Here is a 22,025-nt window from a genome sequence, read left to right as displayed (position 1 = left end):
TTTCTATCACTTAATTTGTCTGAAATTTTTTCTTCAAATTTTATTTATTTATTTGTTACGAGTTTTTAGATAGAGAAAGAGATCTTCAAATATTTATTTAAAATAATTTATATTTTAGTGGGTTTATTTGAAGTAATAAAGAGATCATATGTCGACTTTTTGAAAAAGAATATGTACTTACTAAACAGACCAATGTCCTTCCAACAAAAGAAAAACAGATCAATGTCCCTTTGTCAATTGAGTGTCGATTGTCCAAGTGGTTGAACGTGTTAACATAAACTCTAAAATCAGCTTTAGGTGTGCTTATCACGTATCCTCAATCTCACAAGTATTTATGTAAATAATTTACTTTCTAAGGGGATATTTACCTAGGGCACAGATGACCATGTTTGAAACCTACAACCTCCCGCGGGAAGGAATAAAATATTTCCATTTATTTGTAATTTTACTGCTGCCATTTATTCATTCTTTCTCTGATAAAATCAGTCATTTTCATTTCCCCTTTCTCTCTCTCTAAAATTTTCCATTTATATGTGTTCTACTCCAATTTAATTCCTCCCTAAAATCTTCCATTTTTGTTTGGCCTTCGTTTCTCCTTTTCTCAATAAAATCTGAAATTTAAGTAGTTTCTCTACTTCCTTCAGAACTTGATCTTTCACTGTTTTGAAGTTCTAGAGAGAGAGAGAGAGAGAGAGAGAGAATCATGGGTTCATTATCTGTTGGTGAGCGAGTAGAATCAACTTGGATTCAAGCTCGTTCATCGATGATAGATTATTTAAAAGGATGTATTTTTTATGGTTTTAGAATCGATAAAGAGGAATTGAAACAAAGAGTTTTGATCCCAAAGTACCTGAGACTTGCTATTTCTGAATCGATCCGGTCTAAGGATCCGAGTTGTGGTGTTAAATTTGAAGCGGAGGAGAAGAGTAAAGCTCCAGAGGCTCCGATGGTGATATTTGTGAATCCTAACAGTGGAGGAAGAAAAGGTCCTGCACTTAAAGAACGCCTTCAAGAATTGTTGGGTGAAGAACAGGTCAGTTACTTTCCTTTTTCAAGTTTCTTTCAATACAGAGTTAGAGAGAGAGAGAGTTAAAGAGAGAGAGGGAGAGTAAATTTCACTTTGAATCAGACAGAACTCAAATTTGGGGGTTTACATCAGATGTAAACACCAAATTTACCTTATTCTTAAATCAGTGGGGGAAGAGATACTGAAAATTCCCTGAAGATTTCAGATTTGACTCTGGGGGTTTTTCAAGAGATGGATTAACTACTGTAGTAATGCTATAATTTAGGGTTTTTAACCTAGGGGGGTGGGGTAAAAAAACCAGAAGGCAAAATATGAAATGTGTGATGGATAAGGTGATGGAATCCAGCTACTGACTTTTCTATTAGAAAACTAATTTATATTATGGGCTTTACAATTATTTTAATGAAATTGTATTAAATCTTCATATGGGCTTTAAGTAACTCTTTCTTTTTCCACTCAACTGATTCTTTCTCTTTCTCTCTCTTTTTGAAAACAATCCTTATTTTGTCACTCACAATCTTGACAGTAAGAAAAAGTATAGGTCGCTATATGAGTAGAATGATGATAGAGTGCATTCTCTACCTTACCTTATTTCATATGTGGACAATAGGACAAGAGGGGGAAAGATGGGTACGAGGGCAATCTCGTTATTTCCTACCCTCTTGTTCTACTGTCCACACAGGGAATGAGGTAAGGTGAGAGGGGTTCGTGTCATTTTTTTTACGGGATACCAGTACACAAAGATGTGAAAATGTCGAAATAAATGGTTGATTCGATTTTGACATGTGACAACTTTTTAGCAAGACCCACCCAGTGGCGGATCTATGTGGAGGCGAGGGTAGGCTATACCCGCCCCTCAACCCCCACAAAAGCCGAAAGGAATTCAGAACTAGCCCCCAACCCCTCCGTGTAACAATAAGAGTTGCGACTTTCCTAAGCTAATCACAATATTGGATGTTGCTCAGTTCGTAAGAGCTGGAGTTATGAATTTGGTTGACTCCCATACATCACGGGTTCGAGACCCTTAGCTGTATTTTTTTATCAATGTTTTCTTTTCTAAGCTTATACCTTCTTAACCTTGTTTTTTGTCATTGGTTTATTTAGCCAGAAGTTTTTAATCTCAAAATTTAATAGGTTCAAGTGTGTCATAAAAGTTTAGGTATTGTTCTCATAATCTCGTTGGCAAAATTTTTCAAGTTTTGCGTTCAAAGTATTTGTCTTTATGTGTCAATATCATATTCAATGATTTGGTTGAGCTAATGATTCGTATTATCGCCAAATTTACGATTGTAAATTGTGAATTCTTGCTAATCTCACTTAGGAAACTCATTGTTTTATTTAATAGTGATGTAAAACTATGAAAAGCGTCTCACTTAGTAAACTCATTGTTTAAATAGATTACAAGTTATCAAGGACAAATATGATTTTCTAAGTAAAAATACTATTTTTTCATCAAAAAAAAAAAAAAAAAAAGTAAAAATACTATTTCTCCACAAAAAAATGAAAAATAAAATTAAATATTACAAATATTTGTTTTTAAGTTAAAAATGCAACATACAGTATAGAAGGTTTAAAGTTATGGTTGAACTCCTTAAAAAATTGTCTTCTTCTTTTACTTTAGCCTCCCCTAAACATTACTCCTCAATCCGCCACTGGACCCACCAACCTCATATTACCACCGATGTGCGTAAGGTAGCTCTCAATGGAGATCCATTAACCAAGCTAAATAACAACCATAAAAAAAAACTATGGCTCTACTTGATATTCGGAGACCAACTCATTTATAGCTTGGTGGTTTTCATTTAAATACTATTACACATACCAATTTATAGTTAGCCCGTAATTTGTTTGAATACGTAGAACTCGTGAGTTCTAGAAAGAGAGGTAGCCGTATGAGAGAGAGAGCTTGATATGTATTTCATATAAATCAAAATATTAGTATATATAGTTAGTATTAGGTTAGATCTTGAAATGTAACAAGAGTATATAAGGATAATCATGAAATAAGTGGATATTAATCTACATGGAGGCGTCGGCTTGATCTTGCATGGCCTGCTTGATGTTGCATCGTGATGGCGTGTGGGTTTGGTGCCTATATCCATAATACCCCCCCTCAAGTTGGTGCGGTAAAGAAATGACGCCCAAATTGCCAATAATCTTCTTAAATGAGTCAGTGCATATGGGCTTTGTAAAGACGTTCGCAAGCTGCTCGGTTGTCGGCGTGAAACGAGGAGTAATTAAGTTGGTTTTAATCTTCTCATGAACCAAGTGACAGTCAATTTCGACGTGTTTAGTGCGTTCATAGAAAACGGGGTTGTCAGCTATGTGTAAAGCTGCACGATTGTCATAATGGACAAACATATGGGATGGGTTATCAAAACCAAGATCACAAAGGAGATACTTAAGCCATTGAAGTTCACACGTTAGGGTGGCTAAAGCTCGATATTCAGCTTCCGAGAGAATTTGGCAACGGTAGGTTGCTTCTTGGATTTCCAAGATAAGGGACCGGAACCAAGCATGGTGATGTAACCAGTGATAGAAAGTCTGGTAGATAGGCAGCCAACCGAATGAGAATCGCTATAACTAGAGATATGAAGGGAATTCCAGGCAGAGAGAAAAATGCCTTCACCAATGTTTCCTTTGAGATAACAAAGCACCTGATGGGCGACCTCAAGATGGACAAAACTTGGATTGCATGAATTGACTCAGGTTATTATAGAAAATTGATGTTAGGTCGAGTGACCGTATGATAGAGGAGCTGACCAATTAAGCGACGATGGTTTGTCGTGTCAGAAAAGGGGGTGCCATCAAGTGTACTCAGGGTCGGACCAAATATTCGGTAGGCCCCAAGCGGAGTTAAAACTTGGGGCACTGTATAACGCATGTTAGAAAAAAATAAATAAAATTTCTAATTGTGCTCATGGGAAGAGTTGAACCCACGACCTCTTACATATAGTATAAACTTTTAACCACTTAGCTACAACCTAAATCATTTCATAAGTCTGTTTAGAATATAATTATTATTTCAAAACTGACATAAAAATCCAAAACATGAGCCCTTCATTATGTTGGGGCAAGCCGCTTTGGGCCCGGGGCGCCCCTGGATGCACTAAGCTGAAACTCCAGTTCAATGGGAAAGAGAGAGGGTTTGAAGCAGTCAATCCAGAATCATGGAAAATGTCAAGGGCATACTTTCGTTGACATAAGAAGATGCCTCGAGAGAAGCGAGACACTTCAATACCCAAAAAATACTAGAGACGCCCAAGGTCTTTTAAGAAGGTCTGACCGAGGAATGGTTAAAGACGAGTAACCACAGAGTCATCATTACTAATGATTATGTCGTCGATGTAAGACGAGAAAATAGAGACAGTCCAAGTCCTGTAAGTAAATAAAGAATAGTTGGACAGGGACTGAACAAAACCACAACGAATTAAGGTGCAAAAAAATCCGTAGAACCGTTGTCTAGAGGTCTGTTTTAAACCATAGAGAGACTTATGAAGACGACAGACGCGAGGCTTCCCCTTATATAAACTTTGCCTACACGGCGTGCTTTATATCTTTCGATGGATCCATCGGAACGAAACCTTACCTTGTAAACCCATTTGCACCCAACTGGGGGTTTACCAATATTTCTTTAAGGTTTATATTCAGAGCAGTATGATCTTCTTTCAGAACATATATGTTGCTGCTGTTGGTTGTTTTTTGCTGCTGCTCAATCCTCGATCTTTCATTTGCTGCCTTGTTGAGGTTTTGTTGTATCATCCCCCTCTTTCATTCTTTGATGTGTTGTTTGTGCTACTACCCTCTCACTTTTCTTCGCTGTTATGGATGACAATAAGTCTGTCTTCTATTGTAACGGTGCCGGTGATGTCTAAAATCACAGACCATAAGCTAAATGGTTCGAACTACATGGCTTGGATTAAAACTATTCGTCTTTATCTTCCTAGTATTGACAAAGATAATCATTTGATTGATGATCCTTCAAATGAGGATTCGACGGAGAAAAAGAGTTCAAGACAAACATGACATGGAGAGGTTGCTCGTCTGTTACTTTAGATTCGGAATTCCATTGATAGTGAGGTAATTGGCTTGATCAATCATTGCAAATTTGTTAAAGAACTAATGGACTATTTGGAATTTTTGTACTTCAGCAAAGGGAATTCTCCCGTATATATGAGGTTTGTGAAGCCTTTTACCGTGCAGAGAAACACGACCAGTCCCTTATAATTATAAACTATTTTATTCCACTTAAGAAGACATATAATGAACTTAATAAGTCCCTGCCTTTTAGCTCTGATATGAAGGTTCAACAAAGACAACGTGACAAGATGACTATCATGAGTTTCATGCTGGTCTTTCTTCTGACTCTGAGTCTGCTAGGTCAAAAATTCTCTCTGGTTCTGAGGTGACATTTTTACAAGATGTCTTTAGCCTTGTTCTTCGCACGGAAAGTACCCTATCTGCTCTGCTCAGTGGTGCTTTGGTAAGTAAAAATAATAATTATGCACCCGTGAGATCAAGTAAATTATAATGGAACAAAATGAAGGGGCTCACAAGGATCTAAAGATCGAATAATGGATTCTGAAAACATTGTTTGCAACTATTGTCGCGAAACAGGCCATACTAAATTTGAATGTTGAAAGCTTCAGCGTAAAAATCAGCAAAACACATGGCTAATGTTGCATTCATCAATGATAATTCTGATAAATCTATACTTGTTTCAAGTGATGAATTTGCCACATTCGCAGAATATCAAGAGTCACTTAAGTCTTCATCTCTTCCATTCCCTGCTATTGCTGCTTCAGGTAAACCCAACACATATTTTCTTTCTTCATCCTCTAAATGGGTCATTGATTCTGGTGCCACATATCAGACGACGGTTCACCATCATCTGTTTTTCAATCACATGCTTCCACTTCAACTGTTACTTTAGCTGACGGTTCACCATCTTGTGTAAGATCCTTTAATGTGATATAGTCAGTCAACTTACTAGTGAACTCAATTGTTGCATCTCATTTTTTCCTGATCTATTTTTGTTTGAGGATCTTACAACGAAGAAGATTATTTTAAAGGATATTAATATAGAGGTTTCTACATTCTAGGTACATCACTACCAACTTTTGTTCCTTTATCAAGTATAACTTCTCCGTTTGAGGCTCACTACCGGTTGGGCCGTAATACACTAGGGTGTCTTCATTAGATCGCGAGTCGTGTCAGTTTACGAAACATTGTCATCTTAGTTCGTATCCTAGAGTCAATAAACGAGCAAAAGCTCCGTTAGTTAATTCGTTTTGATATTTAGGGTCCTCCTATTTTTGTCCAAACCTGGATTTGGCTATTTTGTTACCTTTGTGGATGATTGTGCCTGTGTAACTTGGCTATATTTAATGAAAAATCGTTTAGAATTATTTTGTGTTTTGTGCATTTTGTGCTGAAATTACAAAACAACTTATTGTTTCCATTCGTGCTTCGCGGAGTGATAATGCAAAAGAATATATATCTACTTTGTTTCACTCTAGTAAGGTTCAGAATGAAATTCTTCTTGAAACTTCTTGTGTTGATACTCCATCCCAAAATGGTGTAGCAGAACGTAAAAACGTACATCTTCTGGGAACTGCCGAGCTCTTCTATTTCAAATGAACGCTCCTAAATCATTTCGGAATGATGCTGTTTATGCGACATGTTTTCTCATCAATTGCATGCCATCTTCTTTTCTTATCGGTGAGATTCCTTATACAACCCTTTCCCCTAGTAAACCATTGTTTCTAGTTGATCTGGAGATATTTGACAATACTTCTTATGTTCACCCCACTAAATTACACCCAAAATAGTTAAAGTGTGTCTTTCTTAGTCATTCTCATCTTCAGAAAGGTTATCGTTCCTATTGTCCTTGTCTTAAGAAGTATCTTGTTTCAATTGATGTTACCTTTAAGGAAGACACCTTACTTCCCGTCTACACCTATTCCCATTCGTCAGGGGGATGATGATTATTTGTTGGTTTATTCAATTAAATCCTTCAGACCCGTTCCACAACAAGTGCGGGCCAAGCCTCTTATTATACATTTTACTCTAGACGACAACCTTCTGATTCAATTCCTATACCTGGTCCTTCATCAACAATGTACTTATCCAATTTCTTCGTTTGTTTCATATAACAATTTGTTATCTTCCTCGTGTTCTTTTATTGACTCCCTTGATTTTATTACCATTCCTAAAACTGTTAAAGAAGCCATATCTCGTACTGGTTGGCATGATGCAATGATAGAGGATATAAATGCTTTAGATGATATTGGTACTTGTGAATTAGTAGATTTACCATGAGGAAAACGACCTATAGGTTGCAAATGGGTCTTCGCAGTCAATCCTGATGGGTCCATTACACTATTAAAAGCTCTTTTTGTGGCCAAGGGTTATGCCCAAACGTATGGAGTGAACGATTAAGAAGCCTTTTCTCTTGTTGCGAAATTAACATCTATTCGCTTGTTTATTTCGAGCGCAATTACTTATAATTGACCCTTGCATCAACTGGATATAGAGAATGCATTTCTTCATGGTGATATACTTTAGGTTATTATCTTTTTGTCGGAGGAACTTACTCGCATGGAAGAGCAAGAAGCAAAATGTTGTGTCACGATCTAGTGCAAAATCAGAGTATAAGGCTACGACACAATAAGTTTGTGAGATAATGTGGATAAGTAAGGTCTTGGCTGAAGTAGGTCTCAAAACTATTGTACGAACAAAATTATTGTATGATAGTCAAGCTGCTCTTCATATTTCATTATTTCCTCTAATTCTGTGTTTCATGAGCGAACTAAACATATTGAAGTTGACTGTCATTTGTGTGCGAGAAAATTGACAAGCCTTGATTTCTATAGGATATGTTAACACTGGAGAACAACTAGGCGATATCTTTACGAAAGCCTGAAACAGGGTTCAAGTCGATTATCTTTGTAACAAGTTGGGCATGAACAATATTTATGCTCTAACTTGAGGGGGAGTGTTAGCTGTCTAATTCTTTCCTAATTATATAGTTTCCTAAGATTGTGTTTCCTAGATGTATAGTTACCTAAGATAGAGTCCTAGCTGTGTATATATATGTTTGTATTGTTTGAGAATTAATATCAGAAGAAATACAAAATTTATCTAACACGAGTAACATTGACAAACTAGAATGTGAATATTTGTGGCTATGTGTACGACTACAACTATTCACACTTCATTGTTGAATTCAATGGGCTAATTAGAAATTGTTCCATGTAATGAGACTTAACTAAACACCACCCAATGATAAATAGTGTGCAGTAATTTGCAAAGATTCCCCGGTACTGAACAAAGCCTGAAATGGTCTAGCTCTTAATATGAAGGAGCTCTTAATATAAAGGAGGAGCTAAACTAGACTAAGGGTCAAAAAATTACGTCAAATCAGTTTCAGCCATATTTGGATTTAGACAATTTTCTGTCCAACTGATTTCTTAACTGTATGGAACTAGGGATATTGGAGGGGAAGGCTTTTCTCTTAGAGGAATAAAGCGTAGAACCTCTAGGTTTTTCTCTGAGAGCTAAACAGCTTTGAAAGGGAACTTGTTTGGAGCCAGGAAGGAAGTAGTTAGGTTGGTTTTTGAGCCCTAGCCCAAAGGGAGGTCTCTCTCAAGTCAGTGATTCTTTCGAATCGCAATTTTAGGGGGCTAGGTTGTTTTTTTCCTTGGTGGGAGGATGCTTTGTTGCCGTTCTCCCTTTTTTGTCTTTGCTCTTTTTTCTTTTGTTTTGCTTTTTCCCTATTATTGTTTCTCCTTTTCCCCTCAATATTAATTCAAATTATTCAAAAAAAAATTCCTTAATTTGAGTTGTACAAAATAAAAAAATAGACATGTAAAAACAAGACATTTCTTCCCTAGGACTGGAGTAAGCTTTTCTACCAATTGTGTCACTTATTATGCCTTAGAGCCGTGGGTTCCTCCTACCGGAACTTTCTAATGCATAGGGTTAACACCATATGAACCTGGTTGCACTTGGATATTATCTGAGAAGGGTGAATCTACAATTAAGGAGAATGTCAAACTCATGCCTCTTTTTTATTTGCTAGTGTCTATTTGTTTGTTTCATTTTGCAAATAACAAGTTCTTAACTATTATATGAAATGCAGGTTTTTGATCTTTCAATTGTGAAGCCTCAAGAATTCATTAACTACGGATTGGTTTGCCTGGAGAACTTGGCTTCTCTTGGTGACCATTGTGCAAAAGAGACACGTGAGAAGCTGAGGGTTATGGTATGTTGGTTTTAGTGCATTACCTTTGATTGCATAATTCACGTGGGAAAAAGTGGTTGACAGAATCTAATCACCACCATGACCGTGTCAATTGGTAGAGGTATATCGATTATGCTGGATTACAAACTTCTTATCTGAAGTAATTGTAATTGTTGGATAGTGGAATCATGAATTTTGGCATGTAAATCTGTCAAAAGTCAAGGGTGATATGGTATTGTTGAACTTGTTGGTTACTAGCATTGTTGTTTAAAAATATGTTTTTGTTGAAGAGAACAAAGATTTTATTGGCAGGTTGCAGGAGGTGATGGGACAGTGGGTTGGGTACTAGGAACTCTTACGGAACCTTTTGGACATAACCGTGAGGTTCCTCCCGTCGGAATTATTCCTCTTGGTACAGGCAATGATCTTTCTAGGAGTTTTGGCTGGGTGGGAGTCTTATTTTTCTGAGCTTTTAGTTTCAATACTCTAATATCTATATATATTTATTGACACTTGACCATGAATTTCATAATAGGGTGGTTCACTCCCTTTTGCATGGAAATCAGCCATTAAGAGATCCCTGAATGATGCTATTACAGGTCCAGTTAGCCGTCTTGATAGGTAAGTATAAGCTACGTTACATTAACATCCGATGATTTTTTTTGTCGTAGCGCAAATGGGAAGATTGGTTTTTGTGTGCTTTCGACCTGGTTGACGTTGCTACTGCTTGTATGTCTTTTGAGCATTGTAAACGGATACACATTTTGGAAGTTTGCCGTGTTAAATACTGATATGGAACACTCGGTTACCTGCAGTCATTCAATGCGCATAACGTGAGATTTTATAAGTGAATTACTACATCTTTTGTGTATTTGCGCGAAAGCATGGTAGGTCCATTAAATACAATTCTAGTCTGTTATTATCATTTTTGTAACTTTAATAGTGGTTGATGCACAAGTAAAAGAATTCGACGACAAAAGATAAATGATTTTAAATCTAAGACAAATGTATATGATGGTCTACTAGCCAGACTAAAATTTATATGTTGAACGGCAAAACATCTAATGTGAACTCAGTGTTGATGAGACTTCATAAAGTTATCAAAACCTTCCTCTTTTGATCCCCCCTCTTTTGTTTAAATCTGACCACATGGTTTTACTTGAGGACCAAGAACCTCACCACATAGGAGCGATTCGTGCTCAACTTTGTGAACGCCGATACATGTTACCACCCTACCAAAGAGGCCTTTACGCTCTTCTTGTTTTTTCACGTCATAAACAGAAGAATTTTTCGATAACCATATGACATATAAACATATATTGTGAGACGAAAGATAAAACCTTGTCTGCAATCACGACTGCATGAGCTATGCTGATCCGTTCTGATGACCAGCACCAGAAGAACTAAACGAAATTTCCTAAAAGTTCCAAATGATCCTGATTGAGTCTTGATTCATCAACTGAGCTTTATGTTGCAAAATTCTCAAATCATCTTGGAGTTTATATGCCAAGAAGTTCCATATTAAGAGTATCAGGAAGGGGCTGAAATTGGTTTCTATTAATATATTAACTGGGTTTGCAATATCTAGGTTATCGTACGTACTTTGAGTGAAGATTTTTAAACATTTCTAATTCTTGTCTGATCTTCTAATTGTTCTGAGGATTGATTCTTTATAAGATGCCTTTCTAAATGGGCTTTTATGTCGTTGCAGTTGGCATGTCGTGGTCACTATGCCTGTTGGAGAAACTGTAGGACTACCTCATTGTTTGAGATATACAGATGGTGATACTTACAGTTCGGTAATAATTCCAATTATTTCTTATTTTTGTTCAGTTTGCTGAAATTCCATGATTAAAGAGCATTCAACTTTTATTATTTTTATTTGCACTGATATCGATTCTGAAATTGTACAATCCTTGATACACATATAGTTATCGACTTATTGTTGATTCGGTACAAGTTCAAGTATGTTTTTTTACCAACAGGATGTTGAGGGGTTGCCTGAAAAGAAGACTTGCTTTGAGGGTGTGTTCTATAATTACTTTAGCATGGGTATGTTTTTGATAAATATATATATATATATATATATATATATATATGTCTTACACTTGTTCTTTTTCCTATAAACTTAGTTTAAATATAGCAAAGAAAATAAATTGACCCTCATGTTAGGTAAGTGTTGGCCCATGTTGATGTTAGACCATAGCATCTGGTAGTTTTGATCTATCACTTATGGTTTTAGGTGTGAATTCCAAACTTCTGTAGTTAAAAAATGAGGAAAAATATATATTTCTTAAAATGTTAATTATTGTCTCAGCACGTAAGAAAAGTCATGGTTGCTGCTATAAACTTCTTTTTTAATTTTTAGTTGTTAATTCGCTATACAGGAATGGATGCCCAAGTTGCTTATGGATTCCACCATTTACGTAATAAAAGACCCTATCTGGCTAAAGGTCCTATAGCAAATAAGGTTTGATTACATGTTCATGTCTCTGCGTAGATTTATCTTTTTTGTATAGCATAGTACTCTCATGATATAGTTGTGTTCTATATATCAAATTCTGCTAATGATTTCCACTGGCTTGAAGTTTGATGCGGTGTGAGAAGTATCTAGAAGAAGAAACAGAAAGTGTATATGAAGGTACAAAATGTCTTACCTTTTTTGCTGGGGAATTGGAAGATCAATTTCAGTCACTTCTTGTACAGGATGTTCAAATTCAGAAGTAATCATTGTCAGGAGTTTTAGGACAAGACAATATTGTAGGGTACGTAAGAATAGTTGAAGTTCCAAACACGGAAGAAGAAGAAGAGTGAGACAAAGAGAGTGAGAACTTGACAGAAATAGAGAGAGAGAGAGAGAGAGAGAGAGAGAGAGAGAGAGAGAGAGAGAGAGATGAAGGGAAAACAACTTTATTTATTTGATTCACTTTTGCAGTTTACATTCATTAGGTATAGTTTACCTTATCTTTCTTCGATTGATACCCTATCGGTTGCCTTCATTGGAAGAACCTCAGCGGCCCGTGGCTCATATTGGATGACACTACCATGTCATGTGTATAGTACCCAATAATCCTCCTCAAGTTGGAGCGGGAAGTTGACAATGTTCAACTTGCTAGTGATCGTCGTAAACTGATCTGCACCAAAAGGTTTTGCAAAGATGTTTCCTAGCTAATCAGAGAGATTTTGTTGGATTGAGTGTTCCCACAGACCAAGTGACAGTCTATTTCAATGTTCTTGGTTCGTTCGTGAAACACAGGATTTTCAGCAATGTGAGTGCCGCAGGATTGTCACAATAAACCGACATAGGATAGGTGTGATCAATTCCAAGATCTTTAGCAAATACTCAATCCATTGTAATCACAAGTGAGGGAGGCCATTGCCTTGCGTTGGCTTCGTTGGAGGATTTGGCAACCGTGACTCGTTTCTTGGATTTCTAAGAAATTGTTGATCGACGATTGATGGGCATCCGATCCAGTCCAAATCAGTCCCGATACGTGAAGAGAGCTAGTAGCGGATAAGAATAAGCCTATGCTAATCGTGCTCTTCAGATAGCGAAGAACGCTGTGAGCGGCATCCAGATGAACACTGCATGGATTTTGCATGGATTGACGTAAAGAGTTCACGACGAATATGAAATCCGGGCAGGTTACGGTGAGATAGAGTAACCGGCTGATGAAGCGGGCGTAAACTGTCAGAACGAGTAGAGGAGACCCATTTGAAGGGTCAAAACATAATTTGTGTTCCACTGGGAAAGTGGCACTTTATTAATGACCAAAATAAGGGAGAGAGTAACGAATATTTTGGACTGCACCTGAATCAATAATCCAAGTAGTTACAATATACCATTAGGTTAACAACGGGGTCCTCGACCGAAGTGTTTGGACTCGGTTGATTATTCGAGGTCAAAAGACTTACAAGGGAATAATTGTATTGGTCTCGAGAGAGACTAGTTGTTAGAAGCACCGAAAACTGTGGCATGGACAGAGGCCGAGTTACCTTGGCGAGGGGGATACCCATGGATCTTATAGCAAGTTGCCTGGCCATGAGCAAGAAGTTTGCATTGGTCGCAAAATGGACAGGGCGAGCACCATGATCACTGTGGTGGTTTGGCCGGACTGACGGGTGTTCGAACAATCGGCATAGCCAATGACCAAAGAAGCCGCATCAACAAAAGATTGCACAATAATTTGGCGAGTTCCGGTTGATTAACGAGGCTATGGATTCAAAGAATGGATGGGGAAGGATCCTTTATTGGAATTTGGCTTCGGGTATCTGAAAAACAATCGTGTAAGCTTTGTAAGAATTCCATAGCTCTATCTTGATTAGCTTGATCGAGAATTGATTTCCCATGACCACATATGCATGGTTCAATAAAGATAAGAGAATATAACTCATCTTGAAGGGACTTAAGATGAGAAAAATTGATGGAAACATCAACTCGTTCTTGCTTGAGATTTGTAATAACTCGCTTAAGTTGATAAACCTTAGAAGCGTTGGTTTGATAATATCTCTCATGGAGATCACAAGATATATCATGAGCATTATCGATAAAGAATACTAGAACGTATATCGGGTGATACCGAGTTAATATCTAACTTCCAATTAAGTTGTTACATCTTTCCCACTAATGCAACTCGTTGAGGGAAGTACGTTTTTGGTATAGAACCATCAAGAAACCGAACTTATCCTTGGTTTGAAGAACCATCCTCATACCTCGAGACCAAGAGATTTAATTATCTCCAGAAAGCAGAAGAGTTTTCAACACGAAGGTTGGAGAGTCCCAATGATGAACATCATAAGGAGCAAAAGAAGAGGGGATAATTGCAGTTTTGTCAGAATCTATTTATGCGGAGGAAGTCAAAGTTAAATAAAATCAGGTATAGTTTATATAAGAAGAAAGTAAAAAAAGACATACAAATATTACAAATAACTTGTTGCTTATCTTCCCTTGATTGATGTCTACCTGTTGGCTTCATGGGAAGAATCTCGGTCGGGTCGGTGGGCCATACTGGAAAGACACTAATGCGTCGCGTATATAGGACCTAATAAATAGTTATGCTTTTTCTTAGATTTTTAGTTTCTATGTGGTAGTTTTTTAACCTTGGTTTTGATTCCAAGCTTACTATTCAAAGTTTAAATATTTTTCTGCTGCATATTTTCAAGTATTGACTTCATACACACAATTAAGCCCATCGGCATATATCCTTTGCAACTTCTTGCCTAGTAATTCCTTAATGTTAAATTGGAACCTTGTTCTTCACTTCTTTGTTATTAACAAGCCCAACAGAGCTTGAAGTGCTATGCAACATGGCTACTTCATTTTAGTGCTCTTTTTGCTACGTCAAGTACTCTTATCGGATATTTACATTTACTTTTTTGGGTATAATGGAGATTTCTATGTATATCTTGCATGGAGAATGTTTATTATACTCACTAAGGAATAGTTACTTACAAAGGCGTGCCACATTTTTATGTAGTATGGAAAGTGGACATTGAATATGTCGTTTAGAAGACTGCTATGTTATTGACAAATTTGGAGAAAGTAGCAATGCACATGTTGCATATACTTAGCCAAGAATTGTGTTGGGCCATAAAATACCCCTATAGATTAATGTCATATGCGTGATGTAAAGTGGTTTATCTAGTAGAATTAACAAAGGACCAAATAACTAAGACTAGAAAATGTGTATGTATAGGTAAGGTATCTGTGTCCCCATTTTAGCTCTTTCCTGCTCACCGTTTATTTGGAACCTCGAAACGATGTCAGATACTGGTATATGTACCTTTCTCCATTTTACAAAGTTAAAAGGCTAGTATGGAAATCACTTGTCAACATATTCTCTTAGTATGCAGATTCAAAAACCTGACCCATGCAATTATACTACTAATGAAAGTTCTATAACGACCCAAGCCTTAGTTCTTATCGATATTGTTTCCGCTTTGATATTCAATCCCAAATCCAACAGGTATGGGGTTTTTCTTGGCAAATGCGCAAGGGCCTCGACATTTACTAAGCTTGCCCTTGCACGTTTGCACCTATAACCGAGGATCACGCTCTCTAAAAGATGCGAGACTACGACATCTTCCACCCTTGGTTAAGAGTGGTCCTCGTCTCTGATACCACTTTTAACAACCCAAAGTGTGGTAGTTATCGATACTATCCCTCTTTTGACATGCAGACCCAATCCCAACTAGTACTGTTTTTTTTTTTTTGGCAAAGGCTCCACGAGCTCAGTCGAGGTCATAACTCTTTTTAAGTTGGATCTCGGACCTATAGCCTAGGATTTGGACAGTCTCCCAAGCAATGTCTGACTCTCATTCTTTGACAATGCATCGAAATATTTGCTGACGTTTTATATGTGGGAGAAGGTCAAACCGATGTGTATGTTATAGTATATCTAGAGACTGAAAGTTGTTGTTTTCTTAAAGTATTATAATATTATTCAAGGATTTATAGAACTCCCGAAGGAAGTCAATTTAGTTGAGATTTAATTTTCGCAGGTGATTTACTCCGGTTATAGTTGTACCCAGGGGTGGTTCTGCACACCCTGCATGAGTAACCCGAACCTCAGGTTAGCCATCATTTGAATGAATTACATTTTTTTGTTGAGTAGTGTCTTTGCATGTGATCTTCTATCAGAAGTTATTTAGGGATGGCTATTTCATATATATTATAATCAAGAAATTAAATTTCGTAATATTTCAACCAAAGTGACCGAAATATTTTCATTTCCATGCCTACCAAAATTTCCAGTGGAACATAAATTTAATTACTTTCTCTTACCAATGCCGGATCAAAGAATTAAATTTCAAAATAATTCGGACGAAATGATAGAAATATTTCCATTTCCATGCCAACAAAACTTTCCACCAGAACCGATATTTCATTCCTTGTTGATAAATAAATGAATTGGTCAGCCAAGTGAACAAATAAATGACAATTAGATACTTACAGGGTTTAGTTATTTGAATAACCAAACATCAAAGTCTTGTATTATCAAATTAATACACTAAATAAGAGTGTCTTTCAAAATATAAGAGCCATAAAACACCTGCAAAGCGTCATTCGAAATGATTGAAATTTGTTGTTGTCCTTCACCGTTGGTGAGATCTTACTCATACTAGACAAAATCCTATCATTTTTTTATACTTGTAATTAGGTGATTGAAGTTCTCGTGCGGGCTTCCCCAACTTATTCTTCTCTTCTTACACATTACTCACGAACTCTTTCTTTCGGGATTGGGGTAGTTGTTAGTCCCGTACCATTGTTTTATTTTCTTCTTGGTGCCCTCCTTGTCACCCACCTTTCCTGAATAGAAAAATTTTGTGGGATGAAGCTAATGATGTGACAAAAAGGATTTGCTTTTGAGGTTTAAAATGTTCTTCTCTTTTAACTCTCGGTACGTAAACCAACGGAGGTGTGTTATTATGTTGTTGGAAAAGTAACTTTTACCATGTTGGTATTACGTGTCACGCATGGGACAATATATTCCATGATAGCAGCATTGGGTAGTAACTTCTACAGTGTTGGTATGCCGTTACAAAATTATAATGCAGGGGGCTGAAGAACATCTTAAGGCTGTACATTAAGAAGGTCAATTCTTCAGAATGGGAGCAAATTCAAGTTCCTTCAAGGTGATATCTTCAACCCAAAATCTTTCCATTACAATGCGGAAAAAGTTTTCGTATATTCTGTTGGTACATTTACTATTACAGTAGCTACTTATTACATACATGCTAATAGAATATAAGTTAAATGAACCATGGAATTTGTCTTCGCGAGAAGTCATTGATGACATCAAAGGAGGGCATACAATCGATTCGATCAATTAGGAAGCAACTGTTTGTATGAATTCTAAAAATTCTACCCAATTAAGTTGCGTAAATTTGGTAGGACATGATGTAACAATCGAAATTCTCCCAGCTTTATATACTGCTTCATATTTGGGTAACTTTTGGTCTCATGACTTTCACAGTTTCATTGCTCGTTCTCGTTTTTAAGTTCTGAGTTTAACTAGTTTCTCAATTGTGGTTCAATCTGTTACTATTTGGTTGCGTGATGTTCTTGTTTGGCAACGTTATCTTAGGTGGGCGTCTAAAATTTTTTTTTACTCAGTGTTAGGTCAATTGTTGCTTTAAATCTTCACAGCTACGGAAGTGGAAGTCATCCGTGGGGTAAGCTTAAACCAGAGTATCTGGAAAAGGTGTGTGCTTTTTCCATAGATTGCACATACAGTACATGAAACATGCATTGGTTACGAATTAATGTTTATGAAGCTTGGTTAAAAAAATGATTTATAACTGACTTGGAAAGACGAATTGGATCTATAGTTGTTATAATACATGGAAACTTATTTTCCATATGTTCTTTAGTGTAAATAATAAATACTTTCATTCGGCACTCAGATACTTGTAGGATGGATACTAGATACTCATAATCACTTCAATGGTTGTGTATAGTACCAAACGGGAGATCCAAAACTTAAAATATTGTAAGTTAAATAAAAGTTAATCAAATTAATGTGTTTTCGTCCAATTCAGTTATTATTATTTTTTTTGTCTGACTCGGTGTTTCCAGCTCGTCTGGATGGTTCACCGTTCACGCGGTATGATTTTTCGTCCATTTATATCAGCAATGAAATAAGTTTGTATAAGGATTCAATTTTCTGAAATAACACGAAATCAATCATAAGAAATGAAATTGACATGACTTCAGTTCAAACAAGAATCAAGTGATATTTTATTATAGATGGATACAAACAAATAATACAATTCCTGTAATATGTTGATTTTCAAAATGCTCCATGTTGTTATTTTGGGGTATAACTTATAAGCTCTTAGTTGATAACTCATCTATCTCTCGATCTTCTTTGCACGTACTTGAGTTGTGTATGAAATTGAAGAACACCAACTTAGTTTTTTAGTCTATTTCTTCTCAGAGAGGCTTTGTTGAGGCACATGCTGATGATGGACTCCTCGAAATATTTGGCCTAAAAGAAGGGTGGCATGCTTCATTTGTGATGGTTGAACTTATCTCAGCCAAGCATATTGCTCAGGTACCATTGTTATTTAATTCACCTTCCCCAATTCGTAAGGCATTTTAATGAAAAACAGATTGGTTCTAATATATGGAGTCAGAAGTAGGAAATAGTGTGTAGGACTGAGTGTTTAGTTTGATCTTAGTAGTAAGTAGTCCACAGGGAATGCGTTCCTTAGGCCCGCGACCTCTACTTAGATCTGTCACTTTTGATATTTGGTCTGTCATATACTAGTGGCAATGTTGCCAGATGCCTTTGTTGGGCACAATAGTAATAATTTTTTTTCTATCTCATTATCAATATTTTCTGATATTATTCCCAATATAGGCCACCCCTTGGCCGATACGATACCTAATATCAACAACTTAGGTTTGATAAGATCTTCTAAAGAGCCTCCTCTTCCACTTCAAAGAAGTTCTGCTAGGATGATTTACTCGTTGAACCATCCCAACATTGTGATAATCTACTAACATGGAGAAAGGGAAACTCATTCTCATGACCAACTAAATAATATCTGAGGCCTTAAAGTTTATTGCCAGTTAATTTGAGCAGTGGCGAGGCCAGGATTTTTTTTGATGTGGGGGCACATTGAAGTCAAGGAAATAACAAATTTATATGATACAAGAAAATGGTTTTTATTGTTTCCATGGTTTTGACGGATATTCGTGGATCGGATAACTGAAACACATTAAAAAGAATATTAACAAACACCAATCATAAGCCTACTAAGACGTAGAGTTAATTATGTCAAAATAAATAATAAATTTAAATTATTTTGAAGCTAATTTTAAGAAATTGATCACCAGAATATTTTGAATGAATTATTTTGCAGCTTATAGAGAAAAAGAGAGAAAAAAACCTTAATTTTGAATGAATTGAAAACATTATGAACTTCAATTTAATTTTACTAAGATGAGAACAGAAAAGAAAAATCACATATCTACCTATCTTATTTTGCTGTCACAGCCAAGAAAAAAGATTTCATTGCGTCTTTGTAAAACAAAACTTGACTACCAAAATTTATTATTTTTGTATCTTTGTTTATTTTTTATCGAGTTGAAATTAAAGTTTAAATTAGTAAATTACGGTGGAGTGAAATGGGGACACTTGGTACATTAAAGAGTTAATGTACGATCATAATTGCTACCTCCTCGTCACTAATTGGTAATTGAATTTACCTCCCTCAATAATTGGTAATTGAGTTTGGCCCCTTGGATTTACTATTTTTGACAAAAATACAAATTCGCGTGCGTGAAAGAAATGTGACTACCAAGAACAATCATCCTTTAAGGCGATTCTTAGAAGTTATTCCACCTTACTTTATTGTTTGATTTGGTCGGGAATATGATCAATAAAGTATGTAAATTATTTAAGCTATGTTTCGGTTATTACATGCCAAACATGTCCTTGGTAGTTTTGACAAAAACTCTAAATTCAAGGAGGTAAAATCGATTCCAGAAGGGGTAAACTCAATTACTAATTAGTGTTGAGGGGCTAAGGTAAAAAAAAACCCAAACTCAAAAGTGGGCGGGCCTTTGGTGTAACTGTTGGACACCCCTCTTAAGCCCATGAGGTTGTGGGATCGAGTCTCGGTGGAAGCAGTTGCCATCAAGATTTATCCTATGTAATTTAGGCTATAAGTAATGTAATAATTGTCGGGCTTTAGGCCTCTTGTGTTGTCGAGCTTTAGGCCTATTTCATTCGTGGTTATCGTGCTTATTACATCTTCATGATGCATCAATGCCTTGTAACGACTAACGTAGATTGTAGTCGAATTCTCAAATAAAAAAAAAGTGGGTGGGCCATTTGAGTTCCCAAGTTTTGTAATTAAAGTGGGCTGGAGTCTTTTGGGTAAAGGATTGGCACATTAAAGAGTTAAATTAGACACGGACACACCAAACGCACCTCTTCAAAACTAAAGGAATCCACATTTGGGTCTTTGGAGCAAGTGTCCAACGGGCCCCTATGCGGGCTCGCCCCTAAATTTGGATGCAACAACTTAACATGATACTTGAGCTAGACCTTGTGTGATACACCGAAAAGTGACATGTGCTCCTCACTAGATAACAAAAAGGCAGGTTTTAAGCTAAAAAATGTCACACATGAGGAGCTGCGTGAGGATAGGCCAATATGGACAAAAAGAAATTTTATGATCGTCTAAATAATATCTAGGGCTTCTCCACTCATCCAATTGGTTTTGAGTTGAAAGCCAACAAACTTAAGATGGTGTAGGAGCTAGGCGCATACATGATAGGCCCTACAATTGCATGTTCCATATGCTTACTGGTCAAGAGAGTTGTGTTTTGTTTATCACGTAGAAGTTGTTATAACCATTGGGCGGACACATATCTCAAACCATGCTAAAGTTCTTGTAACGATTGTACAGCCAAACATCTGATAATGACACGAAAAATAATTCGAGATCATGAATTTCTTATGCAATCTTAATATCCAGGCAGCTGCTATCCGAATGGAGCTTAGAGGTGGAGAATGGAAAAAAGCTTATATGCAGATGGATGGAGAGCCATGGAAACAACCAATAAACCAGGAGTCCTCAACATTTGTGGATATAGTTAGGGCTCCTTATCAGTCAAGGATGATAACTGGTGAATGGTAAGCAAACTTTTTTGCTATAATTGCATATGGATCACAAAGAAGTTCCAAGTATAGGATCTGGGTCACACTTTTGAAGTATTTGCGGAATAGGTCACAAACTAACAGTCACCGACTCATTCTGCAAATGTCAAAAAAAGTCTTGACCCAGACATCAAAACTAGAAATTGTTGTGACCCTAATACATATTTCTTATTAGTTTGTTATTAATAACTCATGTGGATTAGTTGGATTCAAAATTTGTTACATTTGGATATTATAGTATTATGTACATTATGTTGTATTACTTTGAACTTTTCGGGTTTACACTTGTTTTCTTATATTACTTGTTACTAAAAAAATGTACTTAAGTCAAATGTGAGCCTGCTTCAACTTGACTGCATCCAAGATACTTTCTCTTTCTAATGAACTGGTGATACGGGAATAAGCGTGAAGCGTGTAAGGAGATTACAGTAACAGTAACAGGCGCAAAAAACTCAAAATAGCAGGCTTCATTCTGCATCTACCCTTGTAGTTTCCAAATCTTACCAAAAAAGGTGACAGAAGATTTAGAAAGAGTAGAGAGGAATTTCTGGTTGGGTCATACAGATGAGGAGATGAGACTCCATTTTATCAAGTGGAATATTTTTCCAAAGCATTAAGGGGGACTTGTTATCAGATCGATTGAGGAAGTTAATCTACCACTTATAGCTAAGATGACTTGGAGGTTCTTAACAAACCAACAGTTGGTCTTGGGTAAAATTACTTTGGTCTTGGGTAAAATTACTTGGGGCTAAATATTAAAAAAAACAGATGATTTCTGAAATTCAAACAACTCAGTGGGTGCTTCGGACTTTTGAAAGACAATAAATAAAACTAAGAGTACCATGCGTAAAAAATGTTATGCGGTTGATGGGAGATGGGTCAGCAGTAAAGATTAGAACAGAACCTTGGATTCATAATGTATAGTATTCCTACTTTTAACCAAGATTTACCTATTAACATTTTTTAGGTTTCAGATATCGTAATGCCATACCAGAATCAATGGAACATGGAGATCATAAATCAATGTTTCGACTATTCTACATCAAGAGCAATAGAATGTATTCCTTTATCTCATCAC

The 22,025-nt window shown here is 36.5% G+C and overlaps 1 protein-coding gene across 3 annotated transcripts; it reads left to right on the top strand.

Moving 5' to 3' along the window:
- Positions 1-356: 356 nt before the first annotated feature.
- On the top strand, positions 357-21,216 carry LOC147531579 (diacylglycerol kinase 7-like). Of its 3 annotated transcripts, none has more exons than XM_086647393.1 (12): positions 357-1,033; positions 9,171-9,293; positions 9,585-9,719; positions 9,808-9,893; positions 10,984-11,071; positions 11,258-11,324; positions 11,660-11,742; positions 15,774-15,844; positions 16,830-16,907; positions 17,389-17,476; positions 18,212-18,328; positions 20,766-21,216. In XM_086647393.1, the coding sequence occupies exons 1-12, from the start codon at positions 704-706 to the stop codon at positions 20,925-20,927; spliced, it is 1,428 nt and encodes a 475-aa protein (XP_086503519.1). In that variant the 5' UTR covers positions 357-703; the 3' UTR covers positions 20,928-21,216. The 3 variants fall into 3 exon arrangements, with proteins under 3 accessions (XP_086503519.1, XP_086503521.1, XP_086503522.1); XM_086647395.1 differs by having other exon boundaries at positions 363-1,033; positions 17,395-17,476; XM_086647396.1 differs by having other exon boundaries at positions 366-1,033; positions 11,258-11,297.
- Positions 21,217-22,025: the final 809 nt, after the last annotated feature.

Source organism: Eschscholzia californica, unplaced genomic scaffold (assembly GCF_041429995.1).
Source record: "Eschscholzia californica isolate CP2 unplaced genomic scaffold, dmEscCali1.0.p SCAF_6, whole genome shotgun sequence".
Lineage (NCBI taxonomy): Eukaryota > Viridiplantae > Streptophyta > Magnoliopsida > Ranunculales > Papaveraceae > Eschscholzia > Eschscholzia californica.
The sequence above is the reverse complement of the archived record's forward strand: the minus strand, read 5'-3'. Positions and strand labels throughout refer to the sequence as shown.

Coding starts and splice junctions, on each gene's coding strand:
- LOC147531579 (XM_086647393.1), top strand. CDS start 704: ATGGGTTCATTATCTGTTGGTGAGCGAGTAGAATCAACTTGGATTCAA. Junction 16,908..17,388: donor CAAATTCAAGTTCCTTCAAG/GTGATATCTTCA, acceptor TTTTTTACTCAG/TGTTAGGTCAATTGTTGCTT. Junction 18,329..20,765: donor CAGCCAAGCATATTGCTCAG/GTACCATTGTTA, acceptor CTTAATATCCAG/GCAGCTGCTATCCGAATGGA.